The sequence below is a fragment of the Prinia subflava genome (assembly GCF_021018805.1).
Source record: "Prinia subflava isolate CZ2003 ecotype Zambia chromosome W unlocalized genomic scaffold, Cam_Psub_1.2 scaffold_22_NEW, whole genome shotgun sequence".
Classification (NCBI taxonomy): Eukaryota; Metazoa; Chordata; class Aves; order Passeriformes; family Cisticolidae; genus Prinia; species Prinia subflava.
In genome coordinates this window covers 6962629-6981642 of record NW_026960606.1, presented here as the reverse complement: position 1 = coordinate 6981642, position 19014 = coordinate 6962629, and the positions used below count along the sequence as shown (strand labels likewise).

The window sequence follows — 19014 nt, the reverse complement described above, 5'->3', positions numbered from 1 at the left end:
TTCAGAATAATTACTGAATGCAGAGGGGCGAGGCAGTCCTTGTTCAAATGAGGGTAATTAACTAATTGAAGCCTTTCTGTAAAGCCAGGCTGAAGGAGGGGACCAAACTGGTGAAACTGCAGGCCCATCTCAGCCTGGACACACTCAAAAAGCAGCAGCAGGACCAGGTTTTACTCATGGCTCTTTGCTCAGTCCTGAAAAGCACAAGGCCAGCTGGACATCCAGCAGTACCTGAGGGAGTTCTGGCAGCAGCAGCCGAAAAAGGGAGCCAGCCTTAATCCTTCACTTGTGAAGATTCATGGAGAGGAACCAGAGACCACCTACCCTTCCTCCAGCTGTACACAAGATGTTTCCAGGACAGACAGACAATGATCCAGTTAGACTTGGGTTTATTTCATGGTTACAGGTAGCCTCCAGGATTCTTTCCCCATTAAACATTGCCTAGGGTCTATATTATCTGGGAACAGAAATACACGGCTGTAGCAGGAAAGCAAAGCAAGAACCTCACGATAAAAGAGCACCTTTGGATTGCAGCATTGCAAATTTTTCCTGTGACTCTCTGTGCTGTGTTGCTCAGACAACTACTGAATCATGAACACCAAATCAGTTTGAAAGAATTTCTGTGGTCCTGCAAGGAGTGGAAATTGTAAATGGCAGGTTGGTCTGATAAGGAAACTTAGTCCATGAGTTATTTTCACACAAAGTTCTATATAAAAATATACCAAGTTCTTGAGAATTTGAAGCACAGCAAATAAATACTTACAGCTGGTTTGGGGCTGAAAAGACATCACGTCTGAGGTCAGAAACATTCTCTAAAATGAGCCTTGGCCCAGCCCTTCACTAAACTGGGTCCTTCTGGCATTTGCCAGGTCAGAAGCTGGGTTTGATGTGAGTTTTGTCCTTTGTGTCTGAGCTTCCCAGACAGAGGCAGGTGTAAGGTAAGGAGCAGTTCCCAGTGAGGTATTTTTAAGTTCCTATGCAGCCCATGACTGCACTGAAAGCAGCTGTGGGAGGGGTGGGACTGACATCAGAGTCATTCCCACTCTCAGCATGAGGAGACAGAACATGTCTACAAAAGGACCAAGAGGAAAAGGTTTCAAGTGTCTTCCTTTTGTCTTCTAGATTGCCTCAGGACTGGCTGAAAACCAGGAGCTAGTCAAGAACAGCTGAAGTCCACAGAGGGATAGTATCCCACTCTTCCAAGGGAAAAGTGAGTCCTTAATGTTTTCCCAGCCTTTCTCGCTATCAGACTGAACCTTTTTTTGGATGCAGAAGAGCAGAAAGTAAAGCAGTTTTAGTGATTGTGAACTCCTTGGAGCAGCTCTGAGTGCTCAGAGGTTTCTCTCATTCCTAAAAGAAACAAGCAGCTTGTTAGAAAAAAAAAAAACAAAAAACCTGAAAACCTGTTTCTGTTATGAAACAGAACTACCTCCCATAAAGCATCTCATTTAATTACCTACTTGTTTTCTCTTGTAGAAAAGGGGACCAGTGAGCCTTTCCTGTGTACCAAACACCTTACTTTTTCATTTCTCTTTTGATGTTTCATTGCTTGACATTTTACTAGGTTGCAATGCACCTGGGTGAGGTTTAGGCATCAGTAATAAAACTCTGCTCTTTCCCAGTGACCTGAGCCTTTTGCTTTCTTAATCCTGCTGCAGGCAAGGTCCCCTTGAGGAAGATGCCAGGGATGTTACCTACATCCGCTCAGGCTGTCACAGAACTGTCCCCTGGCTGTGCCCCCTGTGGTTGTGTCCAGGTGCTGCTGTGACCTTGTGCCTGCAGCCGCCACCACCCCTGCTTGGCCACCATGCCATTTCTCCAGCCTTTACCTTGCAGGCACACTTGGCACCACGAGCCCTGCCTGTAACACAAATAGCTTCTGCAGCCCTGTTCTCTATTTTTACTCTGAATCATTCCTTAAAATGTCACCACTCTTCTGCATTCCTGGGTTCATCACTGCCCAGGCTCAAGGTGAGTTTCAGGGATGCAGTGCTTTGTATGTTTTAATAATAGCTTGAAGTCATTAATGCTCCTAATGCAGAGAAGCACAGCCCTCCTAAATCCCTCCTCACCTGAGAGCACAGCAGGACACAGTCCCCGCCTACCTGCCCAGTACAGCAACACCCCGGGGCCGGTGTTAGAGCAACGGTGCTGCTTTTGTTCAGGGTAATTACGTGCCAGAGAAAACAACAAAAGGTTTTATTTGTACCACATCCACCAATTACTGCCTGCTCCTGAGAGCCAGGACAGTTCCCTGGCTGCAGTCAGTCACTTTGCTTTTTGCAGTTAAATTACCACCAAGGCATTTCTGAGCTCTCAGTTTGAGTAATACTTGAAGTTAAATTGAACACTTAGGGATTGCAGAAGGAACAGTCCATCTCCAGGTAAACTTACGTGTTTCCAGATCTCTCCAGTCCTCTCAATTACAATCGTTTGTGATTTATTGACAGGTGATGTGACCTTGTAGTCATCAGACAGGAGACCCAGAACAGGATACTGATTCCTACACCTGCAGAGTTGAACAGGTTGTTTTAACAGAGCCTAAACAAAGGAAAGCCCAAAGGATGTTTCTAAGGTGAATAACACATTACTTTTTAGTGATGATGGCTGTCACCCTAGGGGACTGACTGCCGGATAACTTCTTGTGCTTCAGTCTGAAGAGCTCCTGAGAAAACCAAAAGCAAACATTGACGTGAAGTAATGTTTTCTGAAGTATAAGTTCAATACAGTCACAACACAATACTTGCAGAATTTTCTCTCAAAAAACAGTCTGAAAATCTGCCCTTCCAGAAGGCTGGCAGAGGAACAGCATTCAGTTAAAACAAATCCTAACCCCCATTCCTGAGCCAAGGAGAGGACAAGGGACTTCCTGGTAAGGTTCCACCTACACAGTATATGGAGGCTTAAACACAAAAACCCTTAGAAGAGAAATAACTTGTATTATTTTACCTCTTGCTGTTGTTTAATAAAAGCCTCTTTGTCCTCCAGCAGCGATGTCAGTTCGTGCAGCCTCATTTGCAAGTTGCTGTTGCTCCCCTCTCTCCTGGTTATGTCCTGCTGGAGCTGGCACAGCTGGGACTGCAGAACAAGGCAGGAGCTCTCAAGTGTGGGGGGCTCTGGGCAGGACCCCTCAGCACTGACCCAGGGCTCCAGGGGTGGCATTTCATCAACACCATCAACAGTGAGACCCAGGGATTTTCAGGTCAGGAAGTTGAGCCACACAGTAAACTCAGAAAGTGCTAATTGGACTGAATTCTACCCGGTATTAATTTAATGATTTTATAATTCTAAAGCTAAACCAGCAGTGAACCAGTTGAATTGGCTTCCAGGGTTGGAGACTTTTACCTCTGGTTTCCATGAGACATTTGCTACATACAGCTGTGACTGGGATTTTTGTTTCCTGTTGAGCATCTTTTGACTAATTTCTTATGTTATCAGGACACACAAAATATCCTTTTAGACAGCCTGCTAATCAGATTGATCCCTAATTTCTTGAGGTAAAGAACAGTTGGGTTATTTTTGTTACAGTTTTATGTTCTACTGAAGAGGTTTCAAACCATCACCAGTGTCTATGAGTAAAGTAACTGCACAAGCAGAAGACACCCAAAAAGTGCCTGTGGTAGATCTCTGCTGCTGTAATTGCAGGAGCAGCTGTCCCTGCACACAGCCAGTGCCAGCAGAGCCCCTTACCCTGAGACTGCAGATCTCCCTGTCCTTGTCCTCCCTCAGGTTGTTGATCATCTCCACATAGCGGCTGGAGAGCTCGTCTGTCGTGGTCTGCAGGGTTGGGCTGGAGCAGCTCTGCAGCAAAGAATCCGTTTTTATTTTACTAAGAGAGTTTTCATCATTAGTTTTCCTACACTGATCCCTCTGAGTCTGGGACTCAGCTACTGCGCCCAGCCAGGCGAGCCCTCACCTGCAGCTTGAGGCTCTGGATCTCCTGCTCCAGGGCCCTCTTGCTGTACTCCAGCTCCTTCAGCTGGCAGTCCTTGTCCTCCTCTCTGAGCTGCAGGCACAGGAGCTGTTCCTCCAGGGAGTGGCATTTGGCAATGCTGTCCCTGAGCCCTTGCTGGAAAGCACAGGGGGAATGAGCACATGGAATTCCTCAGGGGAGGAACAGCATCACATGCAGCAGGCAGCAGTTACTCAGAGTACACTAAAGTCAGCAAACTGCCCCCATTTTGGTTGCCTGGAATGACACTGAAAATGTTTCTTGATTCACCTGCTGCTGACAATTGTTCTCTCTCAAAGAAGCCAGCATTGTTTCATATTCTTTTAGTTGAGAATCCTTAAAAGCCAAATCCTTCTTCAGTAAGACATTGTCGGTTTCCAGCTTCTGCAGGACAAAAGTCAAAAGTTCACAGTCAAAAGCTTCAATTTTTCAGTAAACTCTTCCCATAAAGTGCAACACACTCAGTCATTAATAAAGGGATGTTTTAGAACTGAGAGAATGCTCAACTTTCTTGAAAATTTGGGGTTTAGGTACACAGTACTCACTGTAGTACCTGTGGCTTTGTGCTGGGTGGTGAGCACTGGGATCCTGGACACTGCCCTTCCAGTCTGTCCCAGAAACAATTTAAATAGAAGCCAACAAAAAAACCCAAACCAACAAAAACTACCCTAAAACTAAGCCCACTGCACGGACTCCTTGTTCTGTGCTCAAGTTCAAACTCCTTCTCCCTCAACTTTTCCAGGACAATGCTGTGACATTCCCAGCTGTGCCAAGCACTTGGGCTGGTGTAGGAAACATTGCTGCTTTCCCAACAGGAATTCTCTGCTACCTGCACTCACAGCCAGAGGGCTGGGATGGCTGAAAGCAAGAGAACCTCTGGAGCCACCAAAGCCACCTGTGTCCATCAAGCCCCCTGAGGCACTGACAGTGCAGCTGCTGCCACCAGCACAGCCACGGCCTGGAATGCCAGCCCTGACTCCTGCTGCCAGCTGGGAGCAGCTGGATGAGCTGTGGGCAGTGAAGAACAGGACTCACCCCCAGGTCATCCTGCAAATGGCAGAGCTCCTCACGCAGATTCTTGAACGTGGAAAGCACAAGTCTCAGGGATTTGTCCGATGTCACTCTCATCTGGGAGGGGAGAAATTAAAAGGATAATTGGGATTAATTAGGCAGCTTTGTTTACAATATGCCTGACAAGAGGTAGAACAGAAACTGCTTTACAGCTGACAGTAGCTTCTAAAACCCTCGAAGTGCCCACAGTTTCTACAGGAAATATTTTCATTGCACTTTGTTCTGCAAATGCCAGTGCTCAATTTCTGCCTTGTAACACAGGACAATGTTGTTAAAAGTGGAAGGAACAACAGGGTAAGGAACTTCCTTTGTACACAAATAAAGGGAAAAATAAATGTGTTAATATTGCACAATTATAATTTGAGCTTTCAAAGCTTTGTGCTTATACTGGTTTTTAAAAATTACTGCCCTGCCTGAAAAGGCACAGAGGAATGAGTCATGTCTGAGTTCTGGCAAAGCTTTGGGCTCAAGGGTGAGGGAATTTAATTAACATTTCTAAAAATTTAAATTAAAAAAAGTTCATACAACCAACTCCTCCCTTTAAAAGGAAAAAGATCCCAAAGATGAAAGGAGTCATCTGGAAGAAAGAGAAAACCAGAAGTGGCCACAGCCCAACACTGTTCTCCTTTGGAATGTTAATTTTAATGCCTCAAATAGCTGCGTATTGATTCAGGTGAAAACAAATTGTTGCATTTCATGATACATTTATAATATCTAAAGAAAAATAGACTTTAAAAGGACACACAAAATAACTCCTCAAGTTGTGACTCTCCTGGAAGGACTGAATATTCTGTGGAAAAGCTGTGTTTTTCCTTGTCTGGACAAAAGTGAAACTCTCCTATGTGTTCCCGTAACCTGGAAGAATGAGCTCTCATGCTCTCTATCCATATGGGGATTGGCCCTTGCCCAGTTTTTTATCCCCACTGGTGCCATGGTGTAACTGAGACTTCATTCCTAGTGTAACTCACTTTTTTGTTTGTTTTGTAATTAAAGTGGAATTTCACTTTTGCCTTATGGTTTTGTTGGTTTTATTGTGTAATACACTATAGAGTAGTTTGAAAGAAGGAATTGAGTCAAATGGTGAAATTTAGACTATAAAAATGTAAGTAAAACCCCACTCAGCAACTGCTTAGTGCTAGAGGTTGCTAAATCCCAGAGGTGCCGTGTGCTTCTCCAGTGGAATTCTCTGTGTCCTCAGAGGAGCCTCTGTGCATTTCCAGCTCAGGATCCTGGGCTATGCAAACCCTTCCCTCCCAGCTCTATCCTGGTGGCCAAAGGCTCTGAGAGCACTCTGGGTGGATCCTGTGAAATACAAAGTTGTGTTTCATGTCAGGTAAATAAAGAGAATCTGTGTAATTGTAATTGTAGAACACGGCCATGGGACAGTTATAAAGATGAGTTCTAATAAACAATCGAGGAAAGCATGGAAGGTTTTTGAGCAAACTGCTTGCAATTACCTATTATAAATCTCAAGCTATTCTGTAATAAGTCTTTGAATTATAACTTTAGAAGCTTGTTTTGTATTAAAGAATTTTAAACTGTAGTTTTAGAATGTAAAAAGGCTTTAAACAAAAGAAAAATAACAATGATCTTAAGACTTCTTCACAGAATGGTGAAAAACATCCTGGATACAGAAGAAGGATTTCAGCTCACTGATTTATAGTTCTTGAAAAAGGAAAACTGAACATCACTATCAAAGATTGATAGACCTGGAGAACAGAAACTGGACCCCACATCTGGAAGCTGGACCCCACCACCTGGGATACATATCCTGGATGTACATCCTGGAATATTGAAATCTAAAATGGACCACAATAGAGTATAGAAATTGAACAGGAACCAAACATCACCATCATAGATTTACGATTTCTAGGTATTGAATAGTGACGTTAAAAATTGGAAATAGAATCTGCTGAGAAAAGCTTATGAATATGTATGAATATAGCAAATAAAATACCAGCAATTCCAGCAATTGGTGTTCAGTCGGTAGGGAGAACTCCCACCACTGTACCCAGCGCAGCCTTTGCTCATACTTTACCATACTAGTTAATCAATTATTAAATTGAATTGCTGCTTGATATATTGGCCGTGTCAAGCATCTCATTTCTAACAATCCTGGCAATACCTGTGTTATAAGTTGATACAGTTTGGTTTTTAGTTAAAGTAGAAACAGTTCCCTGTCAGGACCTTGAAATTGTTTTGAGACAGGCACCTATCAGAGTTCATTTTTGAATACTGACATATTGTTAGACCATTGAAAAAGCTGGATGCAACTTTGAGGAATACCCATATAAAATTCTGAGGGAGGGCAAGTCAGCTCTCTTTCCTCACGACCACTTGAACAGGTAACTTCAGCCGGGCCGTTCTGATAGAACAGCCCAGGCCAGCCCAGCGGAGCTGGGGCCCTGATAACACCTCTGGGCCCAGCTGGGCAAAGCCGCCCCCCCCTCCCCCCCCCGATTGCCATCGAGGGGTGGGTAGAGCCCCCTCTCTCCCTCTCCTCCGGTGACTCCCGGGCAGAGAGGGGAAGGGGGGGGTGAAGCTCAGCCGCTCTGAGGAAGGCGGCCAGGCCGGAGAGGCTGCCCGGCAGATCACATGACTATCGCAAGTCTGGGTAGATTTAACCCTTTCTTAGTAACATGAAGCTTTCGAAACTTGGCTCTTCTTTGAGAGAGAGGAGAGATGGGCAGAGTGAACATAGAGAAGACCCAGCATGAAGTCAAATAGAGAGAGAGTGTGAAAGACTGGAGGAAGGATAGAGGAGGTGCCTGCTGGCTGGACTTCAATTAGAACCATGGAACTGAAATCTATATGTAATTTATCCCTTCAAACCATGAGAAAAATATGCATTTGGGGAGATGATTATTTGTAGATTTTTGAACAAAGGTGTTGTGATAGACTGAGTAATATTACATTAGAATCTGTGATTCTTTAGTCACATAAGATGCTTGAACAGAGAGAGATGAGAAGCCTTTGTGCCAGTGGAGAAGTGAAGAGAGAGCTCTGTTCTCTGAGAAGAAGAATCCTTTGCCTCTGGAGTTGTTAATCTTTAAAAGGTGGCACCCCAATATGCCTGAGTCTCCATGACCCAGAAGCAGCTTGGGAAACTGCTAACGGGAGGAAGGGTCTGAGGGGTCACGGAAGCAGATTTTCCCCTGGCAGATTTTTCTGTGACAGCTAAAACCCACAAGAGAATTGTTCCAAAATCAGTGGGATCCATGACTCTAAAGAGACTCTTCTCCTAAAGAAGTAATGAAAGATTATTTTCCAAATGGTGAAACTAACTGAAAATCAAGTTGTCTCTGTGTTGGTTGTGGAAAAGTGAACAGTTTGTGGAGAGGAGGGAAAAATTTTAAAAGTTCCTTTTTTTCTCTTCCTTTAGTGTGTATTAATAAATCTATCTTTGTAACCTTTAAGTTGGGCCTGTTTTGCCTTTTTCCTCCCTAATTCTATCTCACAGAAATGAAAAGAGTAAACACAAAAACCATCACAAATTTGGTGTGTTAGCTGAGAAAAGTTAAAATTAGCAAACATGAAACTACTACAACCTGGTTCCGCAAAAGCCATTTTGGCTGCATTTTATAATCACAGCTGCGAGGATGTAAAACCAGCTGGACACAGAGACAACAGGGAATGCCTGTTCAGCTTTTTCACCTGGAGCTGAACCAGGACAGTGTGCCAGTGTGAGGCCATAGAATAGTTGGGGGTTGATGTCCATCTTCCTTGTAAGAGAAGCACAGAATAATTCCAGTTGGAAGGGATGGGGGAGGTTAGAGGAGGCAGCTGCAAACTCAGACCAGGCTGCTCCTTCTCAACTTCATTTCAATGGACTTTTTTTTTTTTTTTTTTTTCCCAGGAAGTGACTCCATGGTGCAGCTCCCAGGTAGGATCACCCTCCCCATACCTGAGGGAGCCCAGATCAGGACACTCCTGATGAGGCTGCCCTGGATCCTGCTCTGACACACCTGCCTGGTAAAGGCAGCTCTGAGTGCTGAGCTGTGCTTTTGGCATCGGGCATCAAACGGAACCATTCCTGTTGTGGTTCAGGTGTGAAGGGTTTTGTCCTCCTGGGATGGTTCTTCAGCTCCCTCCCCACCCCTCCCTCCCTGCTCCATGCCCAGCCATGGAGTTGGGCTGGGAGCAGGTGGGATTCAGGCTCTGCTTCTGGGTTTTTAGCACCTCTTATTTGTGTTTGGCTTTAAAGTAATACACAATTTCTTTTCTGTGGAAAGATGAAAGGTCTCTGTTCTCCTGCCAGTGGTCAAAAGCCAAGACAGTTTCCAGTGAAACTGCAGGAAAGCCCCAGTAAAGTTTAAAATACACAAGTGGACTGTGGGTCCATGTGATAGTTCCTTTAAAGCCACCATTCCACCCCCTTCACTCTAGAAACAATGGGATGAGGGAATAGAGCTTGAAGGGTGTTATGTACCAAGTCCCTCCTGTGTGTGAGCCAGCTCCCACTGCTCCCAGTTTCTACAGGCTGCCAAGCTCCCATACCTGGAGGAGATAACGAATCTGCTGCTTTGTTGCTTCAGACAGTCCTTTGGGAATTAATTCTTCAATATCTTCAGTCTAAGCAAAGAAGGGAGGAAAGGGGAGACATCTTGATTAAGAATTTTGCCTTGTAGATAGTAATGTAGTTTCTTCATTAATTACGCAGCTCTGCTATAAAAAACATCCTTAGTACAACCCAGATGACCACCAGGAGATTCACTGCCAGGATTCAGTGGCATTTGCTTCCTGCCAGGTATTTCTGCCCCATTCACACTGAATGCCTTCAAAGGTGCACCTGATGCTCAGCAGCAGCTTTACTGGCCATGGAGTGAAAGAGCATTTGCAAAAAAACACATTGTAAAAATACAGGTACCTGTGCAAGTTGTTTTCCAGTGAAACCATTATTAGAACAGCAGGAGAGACTTCCAAAATTTGACTCTCATACTGGAATAATGCAAATTCTTGAAGTTTCCTTCCAGTATTACCACATTTGCAAATACCTGCCTGGCAGCAGTTTTCAGGCTCTGAATGTTTTTACCAAGAAGCATTAACTAACAAAGACCAGCCTCCTTCATTTCAACTGCTTTGGCTAAATTTGCTTGAACCCTCCCCACACCGGTGTCAGGGAACAGCCTGGGCCTTACCTGGCATATGAATTCAATGTCGTGGTTCCTGTAAAACACAAAATCCAAGGGTCTGTAAACTCAAAGCTGCTTGAGAACTTTCAGGATTCAGGCCCATATTCACCACTAAAAGATTATCTGGACAATACAGAGCAAGGAAGGGTCTTTATCAGCTGAAGAATCATTACCTTCCCTCTGTGGACGAATTCCTGGGCAGACTGGAGTCCTAGGGCTAACACAGGCTGACTATCCCCAGTCCTTTGGGCAGTTATCCCAATTATGGGCAGTTAACCCAATTACTCCCTTAATTACCTAGGTAATGGTTTGCCCACAACTCTGCTGCAATGCACTGCCCTTCCCCAAGTGTTGACTCGGCACTGTCAGGATTTCTGTGATGGTTAAATTCCCTTTTTCCCCTGCTACAGGACCACTTTCCTTATTCAGTGACCTTGGAAAGCACCAGACAAGATCGGGAGTGAGGGGCAAGAATGAGTGTGATCAGGAAGGAAGGGAGGAAGGTTGTGCAGGACACTGCCTGCTATGACTCATTTCTTCCCACAGATGGTCTGCAGGGCTCTGCAGAAAATGTGCTTAATGTTCATTTGGGTGTAGAGACTGAGCTTTATGCCTGGTGGTGGCTATCCTTTAATCCATGACAATATCACAACAGGACAGAGGAAATTTGGACATTTGGGTTGTTTCTTCAGGACACAGCGATAGAATTGTGTCATGAAATATGTCAGAGAGTGCTGTAAGTTCTTGTTTGCTCAATGTACGAACACGTGTGGGAGACACAATTCTTAAGCATCAAATTCAATAAATTTCCTTGGCTTAGAGCATTTCTATGTCCTCAGTTACTTGCAAATCAGATGAGTGTGTAAAACATCCAGTCAATCCAATTCACAAACAACACTGTCCCTGTCAGCTGTGCAGTGCTAGATGTCTGGGACACAGGAATGACAGATCCAGTGGCAATACCTTGTCCCAATCTTCTCCATATGCTGCAGCAAGCAGCTGTAAAGGTCAGTGCTCTTGCGGTGCAGCTCTGCCAGCAGCTCCCCAAAGAAGCGACAGTCCAGTTGCTCAGGGCTGTCCTGGGGGCAGCTCACCTGGCAGGAGACAGGCAGGACATCAGAACAGGATCCCTTCTTTGGGATGAAAGCTAAACACGAAAATGCTACAGGTAGGATGGATTTGGGTCTGGCTGCTCTTAGCAATTTGCAATTTAATTACACTTTTCTCAGTAGTGAGTTTTCCTTGTCTGCTGGTTTTCAATAAACTGTATAGAGATGAATTACTTCCTTTAGAACAACAAGCAACAGGCAGTCCTGCTTCCACAGCAGTGTCCTCAGCTCTACAGGAACATCAGCCCAAGCTGTGTGTCCTGAGCTGGTTGATGCGAGTGTTGGGCTCTGGAAGGTTCTGTACAGGTCTGACACCGAGGTTCCCAGGGTGTTTGTCACCCAAACACCAACTGGGTGCACAGGAGGGACCTGCTGCACTCCCTCCCCAGCTGCACTAACAGGCTACAGGTACACCAGGAAGCTCCTTCTGTGCTTCCACTGAATCTGTGTCAACAGCTTTTGCGTCAAATTGAAATATATTTGAAGCCCTGGTTGATCAGCATAGGAGGAAAGGAACCCTGAGCTGATGTTTGCCAAGGTTATAAAGCAATATGTTTCCTCCCAAAGCAGAGGCTGTGCATCCCTCGGTGTTTGTGTGCAGACTGACAGGTGAAACACGACTGAATTGATGGGTAAAGAAAAACAAAACCCAACAAGCCAGTGAGACTGAGCACAGTTAAATACCAAGGGCTGATCTCAGTCAGTGCACACCTGAACGTAGGTCTGTGACAAGGAGAAACACAATTCCTCAAACAGCCTTTCCCCCCCCAACAGCATGTGAGGAAGCCTTGGACAGTCCCAGACGGACACACAGGCTCTGCTTAGTGACGAGGGCGTGGTGCTGAGTCCAACACAAACCTCTGGACGCTGCGGAGCCATGAAACGGCTCATTCCTGGAGTTCTGTCTCTGCCTAAGAACAAACCGTGCCGAGAACAAAGTGTGGAGCCCTCACCAGCTTGGGGGGGGCTGTGCCCCTCCTGACGGGGTGTCCCCGGCACTCATCACTGCCCGGGCCCAGCTCACAGGGAGAGCCTGTCTGTGTCTGCTGGCACTGCTGGGTGACCGCCACCGGCAGGCACTGCTCCACCGGCCACACCTGGAACTGCCACTCCTAGCACAGAGAAGGACCTGTTAGTGCTGGACACTGCAGGGAGTGGGACATCAACCTCAACAGCAAATCAAATGTGTCTGTGACTAGCAGTGCTGGTGGTGGTTTTGGATGTTTTAATAATCCGAATAAAAGTGCTTCTATACCTAACTGAACGTGAGTTTGTCTCATGCTTTCATACTCCAGGGTTGTAATTCACCCATTTTCCTTCCAATTTTAGTAGCTGCCAGTGAGAAGCACAGGCAAAAAACCTTTCCCAAGGTGGATGTCCCATTACATGAAAATTTCCTTCAAAACTACACTCTTGATTTGACCTAAATCTAAACATAGCCCAGGTAACAAAAATCAGAAGTAAAACTATGGTTTCCAGGGCTGAACTCCACAATTTTTTCTTTTCTTTGCACATCATCTGCAGAAAGAAAGCTGTTATTTATAATTACGTTTTTTTTTCCTTTTCCACTTTAGACTGTATATCACAGAGAATTCAGATTTTGCTTAAACTCAGAAGTGAACAGGTAGAGAAGCTGCCCAACAACCCACTGGGTCACATCCAGTGCACACAACTCCACAACTGCCACCTATGGGAATGATGCCCACATGGAGCATCTGCACATTCCTGAAGGAAAAATGAGATGTGCTGTCACAGTCGACATGAAAAAGAACTGCATGAGGACACATTGATGAGCAAAGCAGGAAAAAGGATGAGTTTATTTACAAAACTCAATTTTATACATTTCCTATGGTGCCCGTGGATTGGAGGATGGAATCCCACCTCTCAAACCACATCGGTCAAGCCAACTGTTAATCAACTTTCTCCTCCTACCTAAAAATATGTAAACAATGAAGGACAGCAAAACACGGCTATTGTTTATAGTAGAAAGTGTGATAAAGTAAAAATTCTGACTCCAATATGAAGGACAATTCAGAAGGCTTAGAAAAGTCTTCAAAAACAGGGCAACAATATGCCTCTTTGAATTACAAAATCTGTCCCTGGCAGCAGCTTTGTTTTCAAATAGATTTCTTCAGGTTTTGCCCCAGCACTGTCTAGAAGCAATTGCAGACACTGTACCCCACCAGTTCTAACAAATCATACATTGCTTCAACTCTTCACATCCAGGTCTTTACCCAAACAAGCAGAGTTCCCACTGAACCCAATCTAAAGACTGGGCAATTTGTCAGTTTGCAGCATATTGTTTATTCTCCCTCACAGCACAAACCTCCAATTTTCATAATGAATCGTTTCTTCCCCAGAGCCATGGGGATGTTTATGTTACTGCAGTTCAGTCTCAGACATTCTCAGCCAGGTGAGAGCTACTCTGAAGTAGGTCAGGTTTCCTGTCAACTGTTGCATAAGTCTAGGAAGCCTGGAGCAGTTTTCCAAATCTCCCAAGAGTGAATCATAACAGCACCGGGAAAGAGAAACAAAAGTAGAAAAGAAACTGTTTTTGCAGCAGTCAGAGTAATTATGAAATTTCCAAATTAAAACTTACAGGAACTGGGGGAGCTGCTCAGTGCTGCTGCCACCCCATGTGCCAGCAGTGCCAGCAGGACTCTGGGGACAACACAGAGAAGAGACAGCACAGAGAGGTGGAACATGCCGCCCAATCCTGCACCAGTGATACCTGCAGAACTGGAACTAAAAAGTGAAATACTCAGCAAAGGAATTGCCACTGGTCCTTCCTACAGCCCGGTCTCAGAGCAGGCACAGCCCAAGCCTGGTGTCTGGTGCCGCAGCACACAGAGCTGTGACACCAGAGAGCCATGGGACAGCAGAGAGTGCTCAATTCCAGCACAGGGACAACACATGGCCATTGTGTGACATTAAACAATAGCCTTGGAATTCATTGAAAGGTTGGACAAACATGCCAAGACTAACTCAAAGTCTAGAGAGGATAACACATCCAGGGTGTCTCAGAGGAATAAACCCACAATGGAGGAGTCTGGAGCATTTTAAGGTGAAACAGACCTTTATAATATTCACAAGGGCAGTCTCATTGTATGTGCAATATTATACAGAACCTAAGAATGTTTGGCCTGGATAAAATTATGCTTCTTTTTCAGATACCCAAACTCTTTCATTTTCAAAGAACTGCTTTACAAACACAGATTTTGTTGGGGAGGATGAAGTAGAAAGGCCTTGTAAATATGATGGTTTCGATTCTGGGAGTATGAGACCAACAAGTGAGATGGAAATGAGGGCAGGCTTTAGGGTGTGGGGTACCAAGCCATCAGCTAGTGAACAATAGTGTGCCTAGCTGAGGGCCATCTCCCTTGATTAAACAATACCCTTCTGCTTGCCAAAGGTAATGGGACAGTTCTATTGGCTGTATGTAAATGTTGTTATCTTGTATTAGATTGGTTGGTCCAACACAGACTATTCAACTTGGAAAGACATTGTACGGTATTCAGAACCTCCTTCTCTTTCCCCTCTTTTCTTCTTCTCTTTTCCTTCGCTCTCTTCCCCCTCTTTTCTCCTCTTTTCCTGCTCTCCTGGCCTGCTTTAGCTGTGGCTAGCAGCTACAAGCAAGGCCCTCACAATAAACCACGTGCTACCCCAGTTACTTTGCTTATAGAGATACTTTGTCGCCGACTCTGCCGTCACCTAGAAGCCTTACAAGATTTGCCTGCCCTTTCTCCCATTCCAGCCAAGCAGGCTGGACTGGCACAGGCTGGGAGGGGACCAAGAGGCAGAAACGCTGTGTCTGTGCCAGCCTGGATTGCCCACACACAGCTTGGGCCTCTGCACAAGGAGGTGCCACCTCCAAGGCCTCTGGAGCTGTCCCCAGCAGTGGAGACATGTTGGGAGACAGAGAGTGCTAAAGGCAATCTTGTCTCTGACATGTAGCAGCTGTGTTAATTACTCAAGAGTGGGAACAGCCTTGCCCTCACAGCTATGGGTGTGATAAAAGAGTGAGTTAGCTGGTTGGAGTCGGAGTTTGTTGGCTGTGCTATGAGGAGGAAGGGGCAGAAAGGGTAGGACATTGTACAAGGGACAGACAGGGTTAGGTGGCTGTGCTAGGGACAGGAAAGAGCCAGCTGGAACTGCTGAAGGAAGAGAGAAGAAGGACAGAAAGAGCCAGAGCTGTGTGGAGCTGCCCATGGGCTACAGAGGAAAGGTATGAGAGACTTTTGGATAACAAGGAGCTGATTCTTGAAGCCTTCTGAGATTTTACTAAAGCACTCTGAGTGTTGTGGCTGTCTCTACCACCACAGGGACACTGCCATGGAAAGGGATCTTGGGCTCTGTCCATTTTCCAGCATTCCCAAGGGGCATAGCTCAGGCTACTCTCTCCAAGCAGTCAGAAGATGCAGTTTAGAGATACAGCATTTTCTAACTGGGAGAAAGAAGGGGAAGGTGGCATTCCAAAGGGAGAGCCCAGTGCTGTTGTGGGTTTCAGTGGCATGACTGGATTTGAGATTTATGACAGCCTGACCACTCAGTCTGGGTCTGTTTTACAGAATCACAGAATGGTTTGGGTTGGAAAGGACTTTAGAGTTGTTCCCATTCCAATCCCCTGCCATGGGGCTTATAAGGAGAATTTTAAAAGGTAACACTAAAATTTCCATGAATATTTTTACTAATCTTTAAGATTTTTAATAAGATTTTAAATTTTACAATAAGCATTTGATAGATTTATCCTTACTGTGTGCCATTTTTATGTAGAAGCTATCAGTCCAGTCCTTTTCTTTATTTCAACAGGTTACCCTTGGCTTCAGCCAACCCAGAGATGAAAGTGAGAATTTCATCTATGTCAAAGGCCTTTATCCACAACACATTGTCTTGCTAATTACAAGCAATCCAGTCATCTGGTCATAATTTATATGAGAAGTTATCTTTTCATGACCATGGAGAAGGGATTCATATACATAAGCCACACTGGAAGGGAATTTATTCCAAACAGTTCTCATTTAGATCAAGCAGAGCAAAATTTGCTGTGAATTACTCCAAGGACAAAACAGTTACACCAAGAAAGTAAAAAAAAACCCTGAATCCTGAACCACAAAAAGTACCAGCACATGTGCTCTGTGCACACACCAATTTCAAATTCTCCCTCTCTCCAGCTTATTAAAAGTGTACATAAACACAAGAGCACACCCCAGCCACGTGACTGAAGACTACCATTGTGTCAACAGGGATGTACATGTCTGCTATTGTTAACCCGCAGAAGCAAATTAAATATTTCTCAAAGACAGCCCTTTGCTTTACCAGCAGTACACTAAGCCCAAATTCTCCTGTTACAACAAACACAGATGTGAGTTTGGTATCGGTTCAATATTCACTTCACACGGCCCTACACAGTTGGCTCAAAAGGCAACTGATCCACTCTTTGGGAATGTCCTACACCCCTCCCAGGGCTTCTCTCTGGCAACTCCCATTCAGCACCAAGCGTGCCATTTCTGCCTCCTTCCAGCTGACTTCCCTGTTTGTTACTGTTTTCTGCTTTAAATAACTTCCTAATAATCTATTAGGTGCCTTCCTTCACCACAAACTGCAAACCCACACAGAGCCTCACTGAGCTACACCCTCTTGTCTTTAAAGTCTCGTCCAGCAAAACACTTCAGCGAGAAATTCGTTTTCATCAGCAGGATGTAATGGTTTCAGTGACTACAGCAGATGTTGAAAATTAAACATCTTCCATAGAGCAGCAACAGCATTTGAGTCTCTAATCTTTGTTCACCTACTTATCTAGGCAGAGGAAGCCTGGGACTGCAATGTTTATGCCAATGAATATTTTATTAATTAACTGCAATTCAGACTATTATCCAGCCTAGCTGAGCAGATCGCTTATCTGGGAGGTGAGAGACCTGTGTTTACACTCCTGCCCTACATCTTGCAAGAGGATTAACAGCTTGGATACAGAGGGAATGGCTCTGCCATTACCAACCCCCACAAAGCCATTATGACCACAGACTCGTTCAGGCTGGAAAAACTCACCAAGATCATCAAGTCAAACCCTTCCCCAGCACTGCCAAGGCCACCACTCGACCATGTCCCCAAGTGCCACGTCCACACATTTTTGAACACTTCCAGGGATGGTGAGTCCACCAATTCCCTGGGCAGTGTGTTCCAGTGTTTAACCATCTATTCCATGAAGAAATTTTTCCTAATATCCAACCTAAACCTCCACTACCACAACTTGAGGCTGTTTCCTCTTGTCCCTGTATTAGCGCAGCTGCTCTCTCACTCCCCAGGATTTACATAAACCATCCTGGAGAGGAAGACGGCTGTCAAACTATGCAAATACTGCTTTGAAAGGAATTCAGATCTTGTATTGGTCTTAATCCAGATTCTTTTTGACAGGTAAATATAACATGGGAACAAAAATTCAGTAAGAGTTCATCTTGAAACAAATGTACATTGCCATTTAAGTATAGTAGAGCAATCCTATTGATGTTAATGGCATTCTGTTGTATGAGGAAAAAATGGTTTGAGAATAAATTCCCACCTCCTTTCTGGTTTTGCAATCAAATCCGTTTTTAAGCTATTGGTTTCTAGTTTTAATATACCAGTTGCATGTGTTAAAATGACATTAAATTCCACCGATACTTCCAAGCCATGTCTTGGATACACACACAACAAACCTGCTGAACGGCATTGTGAGGGCTTTCCAAGCCCGACTCCAGCACTCCAGTCTCGGACCTTACTAAACACCATCGATTCAAAGGGAACTAGTAAGCACACAGGCTTGGTGTTCTATTTACATGAGCAGCCCCAAGTCAGCAAAGCTGCGTGGTGACATCCCAGCGTGGGAAGGGAGCAGCGCCTGCAGCGGGATTGCTGCTGGGCTGTGACAGAACCGGCAAAAACGCCGTTCTGCGCTAAAAGGGTGAAAAAGGGTGACAGCTCTGGGCGGACACGGGTGACACCGCACTGGGGCCGCTGACAGTGACCGCATCCCTGCCCGGGGACAGCCCGGTGAGGCTGGGGACAGCGGGGAGCGGCCACAGCACCTTTTCCACAGGGGAAAATGAGCGGGGCGAGCGGAGGGGTCGGGGCTGGACCCGTCCCACCCCCGGGGGAGCCCGGCCCGACGTTCAGACCCTCCGCCCCGCCGGGCGCACCCGCAGCTCCTGGGTTCGGGCTCCGGCTTCGACGATGCCTCATCCCGGGCGGGAGCCGGGGCCCGGTCCGTGTTCGCCGTACCTGTGGCCGGTCGCAGCCGTGTCCGCAGTCCAGCGGCGAGGCGGCTCGAGAGGAGCAGGAGGTGCTGACCTGGCGGCAGCCCGGCCCGTAGGTGCGCACCCGGTCGTAGGCCACGGCGCCGTCCTGCTGCTGGTGCGGAGCGGGGTCCAGGCAGGGCAGTGGCCGCGGCGGCTCCGGGGACGGCGGGGGCTCGGGGCAGGCCCGGCGGGAAGGCAGGGTGCTGCAGTGCTGCTGCTGCGGGAGGTGCGGGGGCAGCGCGGGCGGCTGTAGCTGCTGCTGCGTCCCTAACATCGCTGTGGGACTGCGATAGCAGCGGCGGGGCTTCTCTGGTTTTACCTGCGCGGGCCGCGCCTTGGGCAGGCCGCACCTGCGGGCGGGGAGCCCCGGCCCGACCCCGCCCCGGGCCCGGCACCGACACCTGCCCGGAAGGGGCTCCGCACCTACCGCGCTCCCGGTACAGCACCACAGCGACACATCGCCAAGCACTGGGAGAAAA

General features: G+C 46.2%; 2 protein-coding genes across 7 annotated transcripts in view; one reads left to right on the top strand and one right to left on the bottom strand.

Moving 5' to 3' along the window:
- Positions 1-224, top strand: part of LOC134564850 (zinc finger protein 711-like) — a 22675-nt gene extending 22451 nt beyond the window's left edge. For 2 of the 4 annotated variants that reach the window (XM_063424076.1, XM_063424073.1), the window contains one exon: positions 89-224. The gene's annotated coding sequence lies outside the window, so the exon portion shown is untranslated. Of the gene's footprint in view, positions 1-84 lie in introns of all 4 variants that reach the window. The other 2 variants (XM_063424075.1, XM_063424072.1) reach the window with 1 other exon arrangement.
- LOC134564851 (protein POF1B-like) lies at positions 128-19014 on the bottom strand. 3 transcript variants are annotated; one of them, XM_063424079.1, is made up of 13 exons: positions 18519-19004; positions 12218-12376; positions 11119-11249; positions 10162-10189; positions 9521-9595; positions 4988-5080; positions 4223-4336; positions 3917-4069; positions 3691-3801; positions 2950-3078; positions 2592-2665; positions 2395-2509; positions 128-1350 (listed from the first exon to the last, which is right to left on the bottom strand). In XM_063424079.1, exons 1-13 carry the CDS (start codon positions 18807-18809, stop codon positions 1345-1347), a joined length of 1479 nt encoding a protein of 492 aa, XP_063280149.1. In that variant the 5' UTR covers positions 18810-19004; the 3' UTR covers positions 128-1344. The 3 variants fall into 3 exon arrangements, with proteins under 3 accessions (XP_063280149.1, XP_063280150.1, XP_063280148.1); XM_063424080.1 differs by lacking the exon at positions 12218-12376 and having other exon boundaries at positions 357-1350; positions 18519-18992; XM_063424078.1 differs by lacking the exon at positions 128-1350 and having other exon boundaries at positions 1363-2509; positions 18519-19014.

Excerpts from the sequence above, each read along its gene's own strand:
- LOC134564851 (XM_063424078.1), bottom strand. The coding sequence starts at position 18,809 with ATGTTAGGGACGCAGCAGCAGCTACAGCCGCCCGCGCTGCCCCCGCAC. Across the intron at positions 5,081-9,520 it reads AGATTCGTTATCTCCTCCAG|ATGAGAGTGACATCGGACAA; the intron begins GTATGGGAGCTT and ends CTCCCCTCCCAG. Across the intron at positions 4,070-4,222 it reads AGAACAATTGTCAGCAGCAG|CAAGGGCTCAGGGACAGCAT; the intron begins GTGAATCAAGAA and ends TGTGCTTTCCAG.